The sequence below is a fragment of the Engystomops pustulosus genome, chromosome 10 (assembly GCF_040894005.1).
Source record: "Engystomops pustulosus chromosome 10, aEngPut4.maternal, whole genome shotgun sequence".
In the NCBI taxonomy this organism is placed as follows: Eukaryota; Metazoa; Chordata; class Amphibia; order Anura; family Leptodactylidae; genus Engystomops; species Engystomops pustulosus.
In genome coordinates, this window is record NC_092420.1 from 46046315 (window position 1) to 46063638 (window position 17324).

General features: G+C 42.4%; 1 protein-coding gene across 2 annotated transcripts in view; it reads left to right on the forward strand.

Moving 5' to 3' along the window:
* The window catches only part of LOC140103895 (flavin-containing monooxygenase 5-like), a 91635-nt gene that overhangs the window by 37942 nt on the left and 36369 nt on the right, over window positions 1-17324 (forward strand). For both annotated transcript variants that reach the window (XM_072127196.1, XM_072127197.1), the window contains 2 exons: window positions 7181-7343; window positions 15187-15329. In XM_072127196.1, coding sequence (XP_071983297.1) covers window positions 7181-7343; window positions 15187-15329 — 306 coding nt within the window. The remainder of the gene's footprint in view (window positions 1-7180; window positions 7344-15186; window positions 15330-17324) is intronic.

Genomic DNA, 17324 nt, shown 5'->3' on the forward strand with positions numbered 1-17324 from the left:
ACCTCCGCGTCCCGGAGCAGGCACAGAGAGCCGGGATAGCTGTATACAGGGAGCGTGGCACGAAGACAAGGTAAGAGGCGGCCATCCACGATGTCCTGCCCCCGGAAGTCCACACAGCTAGCTAATTAAGTATAGTCATGAGAATGATAAAAATGTTAATTTTTACAAAGTCTATGGCATCAGGTTTTATAATGGCAATTTGCATATACTCCAGTATGTTATAAAGAGAGTGATCAGCTTAAAAGAAATTAATTTCAAAGGCAATATTTGCCTAGAAAATGAACTTTTTCCCTCAAAACACATTTCAACCTCATTGCAGGCCTGCCTTAAAAGGAGCAGCTAACATCGTTTCAGTGATTGCTCCATTAACACAGGTGTGGGTGTTGATGAGGACAGGGCTGGAGATCAATCTGTCATGATTAAGAATCACACCACTGTACACTTTAAAAGGAGGCTGGTGCTTGGCATCATCGTTTCTCTTCTGTTAACCATGGTTATCTCTAAAGAAACACGTGCAGTCATCATTGCACTGCACAAAACTGGCCTAACAGGGAAGAGTATCGCAGCTAGAAAGATTGCACCTCAGTCAACAATCTATCGCATCATCAAGGAATTCAAGGAGAGAGGTCCCATTGTTGCCAAAAAGGCTCCAGGGCGCCCAAGAAGGACCAGCAAGCGCCAGGACCGTCTCTCAAAAGTCTTTCAGCTTCGGGATTGGGCTACTAGCAGTGCAGAGCTTGCTCAGGAATGGCAGCAGGCAGGTGTGAGTGCATCTGCACGCAGTGTGAGGCGGAGACTCTTGGAGCAAGGCCTGGTGTCAAGGAGGGCAGCAAAGAAGCCACTTCTCTCCAGAAAAAAACATCAGTGACAGACTGATATTCTGCAAAAGGTACAGGGAGTGGACAGACTGATATTCTGCAAAAGGTACAGGGAGTGGACAGACTGATATTCTGCAAAAGGTACAGGGAGTGGACTGCTGAGGACTGGGAAAAGTCATTTTCTCTGATGAATCCCCTTTCCGATTGTTTGGAACATCTGGAAAACAGCTTGTTTGGAGAAGACAAGGTGAGCGATACCACCAGTCTTGTCTCATGCCAACTGTAAAGCATCCTGCAACCATTCATGTGTGGTGTTGCTTCTCAGCCAAGGGTATCGACTCTCTCACAGTCTTGCCTAAAAACACATCCATGAATAAAGAATGGTACCAGAATGTCCTCCAAGAGCAACTTCTCCCAACTGTCCTAGGGCAGTTTGGTGATCAACAATGTCTTATTCAGCATGATGGAGCACCTTGCCATAAAGCAAACGTGATAACAAAATGGCTCATGGAACAAAACAGAGATTTTGGGTCCATGGCCTGGAAACTCACCAGATCTTAATCCCATTGAGAACTTGTGGTCAATCATCAAGAGACAGGTGGACATACAAAAACCAACAAATTGTGATGAAATGCAAGCATTGATTGTGCAAGAATGGACTGCTATCGGTCAGGATTTGGTCCAGAAGGTGATTGAGAGCTGCCAGGGAGAATTGCAGAGGGTCCTGAAGAAGAATGGTCAACATTGCAAATATTGACTTGCTGCATTAACTCCTTCTGTCAATACAAGCTTTTGTTACTCATAATATGATTGCACTTGTATTTCTATATGTGATAAAAACATCTGAAAAACACACATAAAAACCAGAGGGCAACAAATCATGTGAAAATATAATATTTTTGTCATTCTCAAAACTTATGGCCATGACTATACTAATATTATAGCAGGCAAAGAACCTAGGGCAGACAGACATAATCATGTGATGTCAGATTCCCAGTCCAGTAGGAGCAGAATAATGTGAGTGAAGGTAAATTGATGCTCCATCACTTGGTTAATACCTATTGATGAACCAGAGCAATGCTGCAAGATAATGATAGTGTGGTGCAATTCAATCAAGGTTGTCAGGGAAAGGAATACACTAGTGTTCACACATACAGAAAACATTATGAAACAAATTTACATATCAGCACATCCTCAACCATACCTTTTGCACAGATGTAACATTAAGGTAGCAATAGCATTTTGGCTGTTGTGGGGAAAAGAGAAAGAGAGGGCCACTTTAGAGGTGCACAAACACCTACAGTGGAGTAAATTACAAGATGTTGGTTATAACAAATCCAATTCACACTAAGAAATTTTTTTTGATAATATATGTCCTTAAAGTTAAGCCCTATCCACAGGATAGATCCTAACTTGCTAATCAGTGGGTGTCTCAGTGATGAGTTCCCCACAGATTAAGTAATTAAAAAACACTCAGTGAAAAACATCAGCTAGTTCAGCGATGGCAGGTGTACCAAGGTGCCACACAAGTAAACAATAAGTAATGCACCGCAAAAGTAGAAAAACTTGCAAAAAAAGATTTTTTGCAGAAAATCACTGCTCACCACTCTGATGCTTGTTTGGATAACATGGATTGCCTTATAATGTGAACGGTGCCCAGAACAGCAGAATTCCCATGGCGATACAGGTTAAGTCCAATGTAAAACAGAATAAGTGATGGTTCAGCACTCGTATAGTGTATAAAAACTTGTAAAAGCTTTATTTCATTCCATATAAAATGTTCAGGATAAGTACAAAAGCAGTAGAAAAACATTGAGCATGCATGCTCAAAGTCTAAAAACGGTAGCATACCCACATGTTTCAGATGCTATATATTCTGGCCCTTAGTCATGGTCTACCTGCTACTGTTGTTAGAGACATTTTAAAAGACTAGTGTAGCGTCATCATGATGACTGGGTGTGCACAGTATAAGGTCTTATATAATATACATTATGCTACATCTCAAATGTACATAGTATCTCAAAAATACATAGTATCAGATCTTTTGTTTAGACTGAGTGGGACCGAGCAGGGGCCGTGTATATACTGAGTGGGGCCGTGCGTATACTGAGTGGGGCCGTGCAGGGGCCGTGCGTATACTGAGTGGGGCCGTGAAGGGGCCGTGCGTATACTGAGTGGGGCCGTGCAGGGGCCGTGCGTATACTGAGTGGGGCCGTGCAGGGGCCGTGCGTATACTGAGTGGGGCCGTGCAGGGGCCGTGCGTATACTGAGAGGGGCCGTGCAGGGGCCGTGCGTATACTGAGTGGGGCCGTGCAGGGGCCGTGCGTATACTGAGTGGGGCCGTGCAGGGGCCGTGCGTATACTGAGTGGGGCCGTGCAGGGGCCGTGCGTATACTGAGTGGGGCCGTGCAGGGGCCGTGCGTATACTGAGTGGGGCCGTGCGTATACTGAGTGGGGCCGTGCAGGGGCCGTGCGTATACTGAGTGGGGCCGTGCAGGGGCCGTGCGTATACTGAGTGGGGCCGTGCGTATACTGAGTGGGGCCGCGCGTATACTGAGCGGGGCCGTGCAGGGGCCGCGCGTATACTGAGCGGGGCCGTGCAGGGGCCGCGCGTATACTGAGCGGGGCCGTGCAGGGGCCGTGTATAGTGTATATACTGAGCGGGCACGTGCAGGGGCCGTGTATAGTGTATATACTGAGCGGGCACGTGCAGGGGCCGTGCATAGTGTATATACTGAGCGGGCACGTGCAGGGGCCGTGCATAGTGTATATACTGAGCGGGCACGTGCAGGGGCCGTGCATAGTGTATATACTGAGAGGGCACGTGCAGGGGCCGTGCGTATACTGAGTGGGCACCTGCAGGGGCCGTGCGTATACTGAGTGGGCACGTGCAGGGGCCGTGCGTACACTGAGTGGGCACGTGCAGGGGCCGTGCGTACACTGAGTGGGCACGTGCAGGGGCCGTGCGTACACTGAGTGGGCATGTGCAGGGGCCGTGCGTACACTGAGTGGGCACGTGCAGGGGCCGTGCGTATACTGAGTGGGCACGTGCAGGGACCGTGCGTATACTGAGTGGGCACGTGCAGGGGCCGTGCGTATACTGAGTGGGCACGTGCAGGGGCCGTGCGTATACTGAGTGGGCACGTGCAGGGGCCGTGCGTATACTGAGTGGGCACGTGCAGGGGCCGTGCGTATACTGAGTGGGCACGTGCAGGGGCCGTGCGTATACTGAGTGGGCACGTGCAGGGGCCGTGCGTATACTGAGTGGGCACGTGCAGGGGCCGTGCGTATACTGAGTGGGCACGTGCAGGGGCCGTGCGTATACTGAGTGGGCACGTGCAGGGGCCGTGCGTATACTGAGTGGGCACGTGCAGGGGCCGTGCGTATACTGAGTGGGCACGTGCAGGGGCCGTGCGTATACTGAGTGGGCACGTGCAGGGGCCGTGCGTATACTGAGTGGGCACGTGCAGGGGCCGTGCGTATACTGAGTGGGCACGTGCAGGGGCCGTGCGTATACTGAGTGGGCACGTGCAGGGGCCGTGCGTATACTGAGTGGGCACGTGCAGGGGCCGTGCGTATACTGAGTGGGCACGTGCAGGGGCCGTGCGTATACTGAGTGGGCACGTGCAGGGGCCGTGCGTATACTGAGTGGGCACGTGCAGGGGCCGTGCGTATACTGAGTGGACACGTGCAGGGGCCGTGCGTATACTGAGTGGACACGTGCAGGGGCCGTGCGTATACTGAGTGGGCACGTGCAGGGGCCGTGCGTATACTGAGTGGGCACGTGCAGGGGCCGTGCGTATACTGAGCGGGCACGTGCAGGGGCCGTGCGTATACTGAGTGGGCACGTGCAGGGGCCGTGCGTATACTGAGTGGGCACGTGCAGGGGCCGTGCGTATACTGAGTGGGCACGTGCAGGGGCCGTGCGTATACTGAGTGGGCACGTGCAGGGGCCGTGCGTATACTGAGTGGGCACGTGCAGGGGCCGTGCGTATACTGAGTGGGCATGTGCAGGGGCACGTGTATATACTGAGTGGGGCCATGTAGGGGCCGTGTATATACTGAGTAGGGCTGTGCATATACTGAGTGGTCATGTGCAGGGGCCGTGTATATACTGAGTGGGGCCGTGCAGTGGCCGTGTATATACTGAGTGGGGCCGTGCAGTGGCCGTGTATATACTGAGTGGGGACGTGCAGGGGCCGTGTATATACTGAGTGGGGACGTGCAGGGGCCGTGTATATACTGAGTGGGTACGTGCAGGGGCTGTGTATATACTGAGTGGGGACGTGCAGGGGCTATCTATAAAATGAGTGGGCACATGCAGTAGAGTAGGGTCCTGTCTAGCTTGTCATGGCTTAAAAATGTTTTGGTGAACTAAAAAAAATTGTGTATACAATATTATGTATTAATGTGGGAAAGAATGGCAGTGCGGGGGGCCCACAAAAATATTCCAGTCAGGGGCTCCAAAATTCCTAGTGGTTGCCCTGTATATACACACATGCAGCATATACGCACGCCTGCTTTTGACATGCAGAACTTGCATTGCACTCTGACCCATTGTAATCAATGGGCTTTTTCAGACTTGCATATTATTTCACGCACACGCGCATTTTTTTAACGCGCGTTTAAATCTCAGCATGCTCTACTTTTGCAAGTCACACGGGTGAAAAACGCACCATACAAGTCTATGGAGATGCATCAAAAACGCATAGCACTCTGAGACACATGCAAGTCCAATGCAAGTGCTATGCGTTTTTCACGCATTAATTGCCATAGAAAAAATAGAGCTCAGTCCCGAGTCCTTTTTTCACGCATTATCTGCGCATGAAAAACACATTGAAATTGTATTGAGAAATGCATTGAAAATGCACTGAACAAACTGAGACACTGAACAAACTCTGACTGAAAACTGATTGAACGCCGATGCAAAATGTCAGTTTTTCACTGATCAAGCCCTGATCGCACCCTGATGAAACTCGTGATCTGCAACGCAATTGTGGAAGGGGCCTAAGGGGTTCCATGGTTCTTGGACGACAAGGGCAGTGTGAAGCTGCCCTAAGCCTATCCTCAAACAATGGGTCATTTTTATCAAAAACACTACAGTTTGCCTGTGAAGTGCACCAGATTCATGAATTGTGGTGCACATTCTTCATGAATCTGGCTCTCCCTGCACTGTTCCGACAGAGTGCACCTTTAACATAGGTCGTCCAACACATTTCTGTTGGATACTGCGTGATAAATGTGGTGCATGGTCTGACTGTGCGTCCGAACACCCCTTTATGTGTAGAAATTTGTGACTCATCGGGAATAGTGCAGCAATGACCCATATGTGTCGCAGAAACTTCTTCAATACATGTGTAAGCAGTTTGCACTAAAGAGAATGTGCAAAGTCCAACAGAAAACTAGCGCAGGGTCTTATCTTATCACTGGTCGATAAGATGCAGGCACTTTTTAGCAAGATTTTTTCTTGCTAGAAAGTGAGTCTTATAGTCCAAAAATTACGGTATATTGCTCTTGCATGTTTGAATGGATAAATAAAGATGGGCTTCTTTTACAAACAGAAGTGCCAAAGTAATTTCCAATTTTGCCTCTCTTCTTGGTTTCTACTGACAGGAGTTGTATGGGAAGATTCCTTGTGCACTCCTGCAGGATTACAAACAATGTTGCCTCATGGGTGAGCTGCCCACCTTTTTTTGTACTCCACTGTCCAGAACAGTTTTGGAGTTGGAAGAGATGGAGGAGTGATCGGGATATAATTAAATGTAAAGTAAAAAAAACAAATGCAGGTACTGTCACTACAATATAGTACATACAGGTATATACAGGATATAGATGAAATTAATACTGGCACTGACCCTGTATCATAGCAGCTTATCAATATACACATGCAGTTCTTCAGACTGTCCTGAAAAAGGGCAATTATTAATTATCACTGACTGACCCCATCTCTAGTTGCATCTTCTCCCAAACACTTTACAAATAAATAGATCTAGTGAATACGGACACTGCAAAAAGGAAATGCATGGATGCAGTTTTGGAATGTGTGGATGATCATTGGTGATCACTTTTTCTACATAAACCTTCCATTCATCTTAAAAAGTATATTCAGATAAATGGCTTTTACAGTACTACAGTAGGCATTTTACTGCTTTGTGAATGAGCCATATTCTAAATCTAGTGCCAGTGACAGAAAGCTTTTAAGCCTTTCCAAATCTACTAAGGATGTAGCCAATCTCCAAAACTGTCATGGCATTAAAAAGGTGAGGCGTGTCATTGCATGAGGTTATTTTTTGTTTTTTCTCAGTTCTGTCTGTTAAAATAAGTAATCCCCTAACTTCTTTTGCTAATTTATTGTATTTCAGACCACAGTTAGCAGTATAAAGAGAAGCCCAAACTTTGCAACCACTGGCCAATGGATTATCACCACTGAAAAGGAAGGAAATCAGGAAATTACTCTTTTTGATGCAGTGATGATCTGTACAGGGCATCATACATTTCCTAACTTGCCATTATATTCTTTTCCAGGTAATGATGCCTTAGCTATATATATATTATGTTATTGCATGATGAATTAGAAAAATCCTGTTAATTTCTTTGTGGTAAAAAACGGAAAAGCTGGAAGTACTAAGGACTAGAAGAACATTGTGACCCTGGAACCAGAGCAGGGGAAATATCTTTAAACCCTAAAAAGTAGTAAAAAAAAAAAAAAAAAACACCTTTTAAAATTATGAAAAAATAGAAAAAAGTTCAAATCACCCTTCATTCCCTATAACACTTAGAAATAGAAAAAATATAGGAAATCTACTATTTGTTTTCATGCACTGTGGTCCAAACATACCTTGAGAATGCTGTAGTGACACTGATCAGACAGTAGGTGTTCTCTTTAAGGAGACAATGCCAATTAAGGCCACGTTAAAGGCATGTGGAGACTTAAAGCCATAGATGCGCCACTAGGGAATTCTGGGAAGAATGCAAATAAGTTTTCCAAGGTGTTAAATGGAAAACAATATCTCCTTTTGCTACCTTGAAAGGCAGCCCCCTTAACATCAAGTATGACCTACAAGAAGTCTAAAAACATGATGTGGGATTAAGCCAAACCAGTATATCTATTCCATAAGGAACAGACTCCCAACTGTAGACAGCACTGTTTCAACCTGGTTGGGTCTCCTCGGTACAGTACTGTTGCAGAAATACATCTTGTGCAATTCCCGATTTGAGTGGTTTTGCTAAACAACTATTATAAAATTCAGGACCCTGGGAAAGCTGGGTTGCATACTGGCTACCGTTCATAAAAACATTACACAGAGCTTGCTGTACTGTTCAGACAGGACTAATTAGCATGAGCTGGATGGGATGACTTACATACAGCATCTGGGTGATGGTGCAGGGATTGTTTTCTTCTGCCTGTAAGGGACAACACAGTGATTACATCATTCTCTGGAGCAGTGCATAATTAGGGTAAGAGGAGAAGCTCTGAGCAAGCCACAGGAGTAACAAGGCCTCATTATCATTATTGTATAATTGTTTTTTCAGCAAAACACATTATTCATCATAATCATTCCCTCATAAAAAAAATCTACAAAAAAACAAATCCTAGGGCTATAAAAATTGCCATGTTTCTGGAATTGAAATGGCCACCACACAGGTGGCTGTACACAGATGTCATTGTATAAGCCTTTCTTTTGCAGTTAGAAGGGGGCATTTTTGTATTAGATTAAAGAGCAGACAATCACTTCAAAATCTGATCCATAAAATGTAAATTCAGGGATTAAACAAGATATGTTTCTGCATCAGTGTAAGTAGAGCATTCTCAAGGTATGTTTGGTTCACAACACATGAAAACAATGATTTCCTTAATTCATAAATCTGTTGGGTATCGCCTGATACCCTCAGTCCTAAAAATGGTAGCAATGAAAACATCAGCTAGTTCTGAAAAAAGTTACCTAACACAGATCAGTACACCAAAGAGTTATTTGCCCTGGAATATAGCGAAACAAAGACAATTTACTTTTGTATGAAGGATTTCAATTTTTCTAAGTGTATTAAAACATAAAAACTATACAAATTTGGCATATCCATACTGACTAAAATAGGTGGTGTCATTTGGTCAGTATGGACAGCAGGTTCGGCGCCCTGGTTTACACCAATCATATAAACTGATTATGACCCTAGAAGTCGAAAACCCTTTTAACTTTCCATGCTATCTGAATCTTTGTCACCTCACAATGTCAGGAGCATCCTTTTTCAGCCTGGGTTTATTTAAGTGACATTTTAAGGAGCAGATTTTAAGGTATGAAGCTCTTTAATGTAATACAAAAATGCCTGTGTACAGCCACCTGCCTGGGTTGTTATTTCAATTCGAGAAACATGGCAATTTTTATAGCCCTAGGATTTGTTTTTTTTTGTAGATTTTTAGAATTCATTAGAATTAATTTGGCTAGGGAAATCAGAGACAATTCAGGCTGCCTTCCAGTGACCATGGGTTTCCAAGAATACCAATATATTAAATTATTTAATTAGGATTCACTAATTAAAATCCAGTGGGGTTTTTCCTCCTACCTCCTGACTGTGATGTCACCTAGAGGGGAAGGTTTGCATAACTCCCTCCCTTCAGAAAGGTACTTTCTGTAGATGATTTTGATTAAAACCATGCCTTTACTTTCAATCTTCGAGGTATCTCGCTACCTCTAGCCCCATACCAAACTTGGTGTTTTAACCCTTTCAGGACCTGGCCCTCTTTTTTGTTTTTTCATTTTCATTTTTCACTCCCCATGATTAAAAATCCATAACTTTTTTATTTTTCCATATACAGAGCTGTGTGACAGCTTATTTTCTGCATAACAAATTGCACTTCATAGAGATGGTATTTAATACCAAATGCAGTGAAATTGTTAAAAAAACGCATTTGTGCCGTCTTCTTGTGGGCTTGGATCTTACGGATTTCACTGTGCGCCCCAAATGACAGGTCTACTTTATTCTTTGGGTTGGTGCGATTACGGGGATACCAAATTTATATAGGTTTTATAATGTTTTCATACATTTAAAAAAATTAAAACCTCCTGTACAAAAATGTTTTGGGGGATTTTGCCATCTTCTGGCGCTAATAACTTTTTTATACTTTAGTGTACAGAACTGTGGATGGTGTCGTTTTTTGTGGATTTTGATGACGTTTACAATGTTATCAATTTTAGGACTGTGCGACCTTGTGATCACTTTTTATAGAATTTTTTTAAATGACAAAAAAGTGCCATTTTCGACTTTGGGCGCGATTTTCCGTTACGGGATTAAACGCAATATTTTGATAGATCGTGCATTTTCGGATGCGTCGATACCTAATGTGTTTATGATTTTTACTGTTTATTTATATCAGTTCTAGGGAAAGGGGGGTGATTTGAGTTTTTAGGGTTTTTTATTATAATTTTTTTTTTTTAAACTTATTTTTATTTTTAGTATTTTTCAGACTCCCTTGGGTACTTTAACCCTATGGTGTCTGCACGATCCTATCATATACTGCCATACTACAGTATTTTACTACTCATACATTACAATGTGCTGATAGCACATTATAATGCAGGGGTTAACACAAAGTAGCCTCGGGTCTTCGTGAGACCCGAGGCTACCATGGCGACGGATTGCCGCTCCCCGATGACATCACGGGGAGCGGCGATCCTCGAAAAGATGGCGGCGCCCATGCGGCGCAATCCTTTTTTAAGCCGCCGGCAGCTTTGCCGGTGGCGATCAGCGGGAAAACACCCGCGATCGGTGCTGGCAATATGCAGCAAAGACTTATTGGCTATGGAGAGGGCTCAGCGCATGAGCCCTCTCCATGCACCCGCGGCCGACCCGTGACTTGCTATTACGTCACGGGTCGTGAACGGGTTAAGGCTCAAAATCAGGGGTGTTCCCACCCCACTGGGTTCCCACCCACTTAGGTTCTTCAAATGCAGGAGAAAAATGCACCAAAATCTCCTTAACCCTCTCCTGTACATGGGAGCTCATAATAACGAGTTATGTCCAAGTTATTCGACAGATATGATTCTCCTTTATGTTATTTGATCCCCGCTCAGGAAATGTGTCTGAAAGAGGTGTCATTGATCACACTTTCTGTACAAACAGGCTTCCCCACAGTCTTTTGACAAACATGGACCACCTGGGGTGGCCAGGCATCACATGAGCATTCCTTCCTGGCAGATCCTGCCTGGGCTTTAACCCCTTAACGCCGAAGCCACTTTTCACCTTCCTGACACGGCCCATTTTTTCAAATCTGCCCTGTGTCACTATAAATGGTTATAACTTTGAAACGCTTTAACATATCCAAGTGATTTTAAAATAGTTTTCTCGTGACACATTGTACTTCATGTTAGCTAAAAATTTTGGTGGTATGTTTTGCATTTATTTATGATAAAATCATATATTTGGTGAAAATTTGGAAAAATTCTCGATTTTCGAACTTCAAAATGTTCTACTTTTTCCACACATAGTAATAACCACAAAAAAAACGTAATAACTAACATTCACCGAATGTCTACTTTATGTGGACATGGTTTTTTATGCATACTCTTATTTTTGTAGGATGTTAAGGGCCTTTGAACGTTAGGTGCGATTTTTCACATTTTCATAAAAAACGCAAAATCCTTATTTTATTTAGAGGCCTAAATAAAAGTAAAACCCCATAAATTACCCCATTATAGAAACTACACCCCTCAATGCATGTAAAACAACTTTTATGAAGTTGGTTAACCCTTTAATTGTTTTACAGGGGTTAAAACAAAATCGGATACAATTTTGAAAGTACATTTTTTTTGGCTAAATTAATGTGTTTTTCAAAAAATGTACAAATACAGGGGCATGCAATGCAACCACCTCACCTATAACTGCCCCTTATTTTTCTGGCCAACCGTGTCCCTGCGGGTTCCATTGCACCCTGTCTTTCTGTAGGTAATTAGAGGGTTTGGGCCAACCAGATCTTTCACATCTCTATCCATGTGGAGAATAGACCAGTAATTCTCCAAATTTGCCCTGGTTTCATCCACCACCCGTTGTCATATGAGGATATAAGCCTGACTGTTCCTGTATTGCCTGTGCGTTACTTGAACCCCGTAAGAGTCCGGTATGTTTTGTTGTTAGCACGATTTGTATGGTTGTCTTAGAATCTTGTCTGGATATCTTTGCTCGAGGAACTTTTGTCTTCATTAGCCTGCTGATGAAAATCCTTGTCTGAGCTACAGTTACGGTGAACACAAACACAGGGCCGGTTCTAGACAAAGTGGAGCCCTGGGCAAAACTAAAAGTGGGGCCCCAAAATAAAACTATTTTATGACCAGTCACAGTCAGCAAGAGGTTCCCTTTAGTATGGTAAAACAATCTGTAATATGGGAGAATTTTATAGGAGATAGATAGATGATAAATGATCACATTATAGGAGATAGATAACTAGACAGATAGATGTTAAGCATCTTCACCCAGTAATTCAACCAAGGAGTATTAACCCTTTCACTGCAAGGCATTTCTGGATATTTTGTCGCAATATTGACCAGAGCAATTTTTACAATTTTGACGTTTAAAATTATAGCAAAAAGAATTAAAGTAAACCCAACAAACCACAGATTTCCTGAAAGCAGACACTTGCCCCATTTTCAAAATTGCATTAAAGAGTTTAAAGACATAGGCGCCTTCATGCAATTTTGATTCAAACTGAAACATTTTATAAAAAAATGCTTAAAACTTGACTTTAATGGCAAAAAATGTGCTCCAAACAGAAAATATTTACCTTCAAATCTCCTAAATGTAATAGATGGACATGTGTAGAGTTCACAAATGTCCCATATTGATACATTCAAATAAATGAAATCCACATAATATCACTAAAACTGTAATAACTAGATATCTGCTTTTCAGCTACAAAGTTTAAGACAACTTGCAAAATATAGCAATAAAACAGAACAAAAAGTAAAGGCGCCATAAAACCAATATAATTTTGAAAGCAGACAACCAGGTGATGTATTTGGCAATTAACATTCAAAATTTCCTATATGTACAAATCCAGATACTTATATAAAGAAAATATACTTTCCTAAAACAGTAAGATGTGAGGGGATCATACAGACCCCACATGTGGATATTCACCAAAATATGCAGCAAAGGGAATGTTACATCCACAGGGGACACCAAACTATTTTTGCAGAAAATTGCACAGATCTATCATTAAATACTTCCTTACACAATGGTGACCCAAATAAATATCAATATATCCGTAAACTGAGCTAATGAGATAATAAAAGTCATGTTTAGATGTCGCCAATGTATTAGCAGCACAATAACAGAACCCTCCGCGCTTCATAAGAATTTAAGTGAGAACATCAAAACATAGGTGTAAATAATGGAAGATGGTGGAAAATAAAAACTTCATTCCGGAACATGTGTGTGTTTTAGCTTTATGGACACGTTCTGGTCACGGTGTTGATATATAATAGCAGCATTAGGGGAAGAGGATCGAATGTTCATCGTATCAGTCAATTTTCGCAACCCCCCCCCCCCAAATAAAAAGCAATTAATGAGAAAGTGTGTTCTTAGATAGTTTTGCATAGAGAAGGGTAAAAACATGAATATTAGTTGATATTATCCCTTCTCAAAATGTAGTAACATATAAAGAGAATATTTCCATTATCTGTGAGGTGCACCAACTCCTGTGTGCAGCTAATTCTCCCTGTAGCCTGATGGCTAAGAATCTGGAGGGGGGGCACACTTCAGGGGGCTGTATCTCTGGCTCTGTTATACTTAGAACTTCACTTCTTTTTTCCTATGAAAGAAGATAGTCTCCTCTTTTATATGAATCTGAATTTGTGAATTTGTGGATCCCTGGCACCTAGAAACAAAATTCAAGATTCCTTTGAAAGAAGAGATTCTCCCCTTTTAGGGGGCCCCTGGCAATTGCCCACTTTGCCTACCCATAGCGCCGGCCCTGCACAAAGGTATTGTCCTGTTGGGATACCCCTGTGTAATGGGAGTGGGTGATGAATGTCCCAACGTAACAAGGCATTTGTGGCTGCAGGTTTGTGGTAGATTGATGTGTGTAAAGTGCCATCTAAGGATTTTGTTATAAGCACATCTAGAAATGGCAAGGTTAGCTCTAGGTTTCAGTAGGCCCCTGAGAGTTGGGAAATGGGATTTGTCCTTCATAGATCTCTGAAGTAAACCACAAACCAATATCTTTATGGTTCATTGAACGTACAAACTCCTTAACCTCCTTAACCTTGTATGATTAAATAGGTAAAAATCATAATTTGTGGCAGGTTTATAACAGTTTTTTTTTAACAGCGTTCATTGTGTGGGTTCAATAATTAATTAATTTTATTCTACGGTTTGTAATGCAAGCAGTGATTATAGCTATGGGGTTTGTGTTATGATTTAGACTTTTTTTGCATTATATGTCTCTTTATTTGTTATGAGGCATATGAGCGTTTTTATTGATTTATTAATTTTTTTATTGAATAACATTTTTTTTAAAACTTTTTTCCTAGTTCCACCATGGGACATGAATAAGCAATCATCTGATTGCTTGTTCATGATAATACTCTGCAAAACTGATGTATTGCAGGGTATTAGCTGTGTCAGCCTATGCACTGCCAGCAGGCAGCCCTGAGGTCCTCATTGGACCTCGAGGCTTCCAGAAGACGGGGGGGGGAGCAACTTATTTGTTTGGGGACAATCCACCACTGGGAGCAGAACATATAGAACTGTTTTTCTGAAATGTTGATGACATTAATACTATGGAAGGGTGGACGGGTAGCCTTTAAGGAGTTTGTAAGTTCATTGAACCATAACCATATTGATATGTGGTTTACTTCAGAGATCTATGAAGGACAACTCCCATTTCCCAACTCCCAGGAACCTACTGAAACCTGGAGCTGACCCTGCCCTCCACCCTCCACACAGGAATTAATTTATCAAAGGGATTCATGACCCACTATAACATCTAACACATGTTATCCAGAGATAGTGAGTCATCAGAGACTCCAGAGTCATTAACTTGGAGGCAATAAACCATCACATTGCCCAAGTATTCTAATTAAGGACCTCTTGTCTTAACTTTGTTATTGCTATTGTCCATTTGTTTACATTTTTTTCATCATTTCTCTGTTTATTGTGTATAATATCTGTGCCACTTCAGAAAGCCTATTATACCTGTCTGGTGAAGGGACCGTAGTTGTCCTGAAAGCTTTCTTGTATCATCTTATATTTCACTTAGCTATTAAAAGGTATCACAATCTCAAGAAGATCAATTTATTTGACCTTATTAGAAATGGTAGAATTGTAAAACATTGTCTTAAGAAGTGTACAATGGATTCTTGTCTTTATTCCCTTTAAGGAATACAAAAGTTTAAGGGGAAGTACATGCACAGTCGAGAATATAAAGTCCCTGATAATTTTAAAGATAAAAGAATTATAGTGGTTGGAATTGGGAACTCTGGAGGCGACATAGCTGTGGAACTGAGCAGGACAGCACAACAGGTTGGTTTTCTCCATGAGAATTTGAAATTCAGCAACTAAAAGATTATTGTTTAAAGGTTGGGGGAAAACACAATTCTCCTGTGTATATTCTGTTTCAATTCCTCACAGTTTTCTATATCTCTGTTAGCTCTGTTATCATCCATAGTTTACTTACAGTGGCTCAGTTAATGTGCTGTGACTATTATGGGCTATAGACCAGTGTTCCCATCACATGACCAAGGACTGATTTTATCTAGAGGAAGTGGACAATGGAAGACAGCAAGCAGAGATCTAGGTATAGTGAGGAATTGATGCAAAAAGTATTGTATTTGTTTTGTATTATTTTATGTGAAGCTGGGGTGTAGAACGGTAGCTTTATTGTGTCATATGTGCAGGCTCCAAGCAGAAGAGCAGATCCTGCCAGAGGGGGCACATACCAGCATGTAGGTATGCTTGGTTTACAATTCATCATCGGCAGCATATCTACAACACTAAATTGACCAACGCGTTTCGTCTTTACGACTTAATCATGGTCCACCATTGTACAGTAGATGGGGAGGAATAGGCAGAATTTAAAGGGGTTGCTGATCGGCGGGGTCCCACTCACAGATGACTAGAATGGGGGACCGATGGGGTCCAATGTATGTGTTGTATCATGGGAAAACCACCTTAAGATGGTACATTAACAAATGTTGCTTGAAAATAGCAAAAGTTGTAGTAAACCACAGCATCTCAAGCATCTGATGCTACAATATGGTAAAAACTTTTCAAACATCCACATGACCCCTATAGAAGTTTCCTTTAGAACTTACAAACAATTCTTTTCAATAACTAAAAATCTGTGATTACTACTGGGTTTTTAAATTCAAACTCCAAACTCCTATGGGGATTAAACTAAATTATATAAAAACAGTGTTCACATTTAGCTAGTTAAAACATTTAAACATCCACAAACTCTTTATCTGTCCATTGGATTTTTCATCCGATTCTGAATTCTCACACTCATCACAATCATCATTAAAATATACATATCCCTCAATCATTATTCTCTTCACATCATCCACACACGTTATTCAACTTAATCAACCATCAAGTTCATTCTCCACAGCGCTGCTTCACACCAGTTTACATAATTCCAGACTATACAATAGCTACAGTTTAAGTACACAAATGTTCTAAATACAGGCGGTCCACTACTTAAGAACACCCAACTTACAGACGATCCCTAGTTACAAACGGACCTCTTGTAATTGGTAAATGTACTTTAGCCCTAGGCTTCAATAAACAGCCTTTCTATGGCGGCGCGTCAGAGGAAGATTGCGGGACATCGGGTACAGCAAGTGATGGTGTCGGGCTGTGACAGCCCAGACCCAGCAGTAACCGCTGGGATCATAAAAACTCTTATCCCGGGTGTTTAACCCATTACATGCTATGGTCAAGCATGAACGCTGCGTGTAAGCATGTCCCCCAGTGGATCGGACATCCCCCCATGAGCTTACTTGGGGATCCGATCCATCCTACGGCAGCCTAAGGGTCCAGCATGGGCACTTGTATTGCAGTGTAAGGGCTTCAACAAGCGATTGGATGAACACTTGTTCAAGCCCAAGGGTGGAAAAGTTAAAAAAAAAAAAAAAATTATTTTAAAATAACAATAAAATAAATAAATCAGCCCAAGTACATATAAAATCCAAATAAAGTATATAAAACACATAAAACAGTACATATTTGGTATCTCCGCGTCCATATCAATCTGTACAATAAATCTAAAACTGAATGATGTAAAAAACATGAAAACTTCCCATAATATACACTGTGAGAAAGTGAGAGGTGTTGTGTGGGAAAACCGCTATCTGTCTTACAGGCAGATGAAATGCTGGTGGTAAAAGCCCTGGGTTTGTCTGCAGTAACCCAAGGGTTAATGCAGACATGATAAGCAGGAATAGTCTGTTTTGTCTGTGTTGGCCTAGCTAACACAGACACATTTGTAATGTCCGTACTGGGCCTGCTTATTATGGA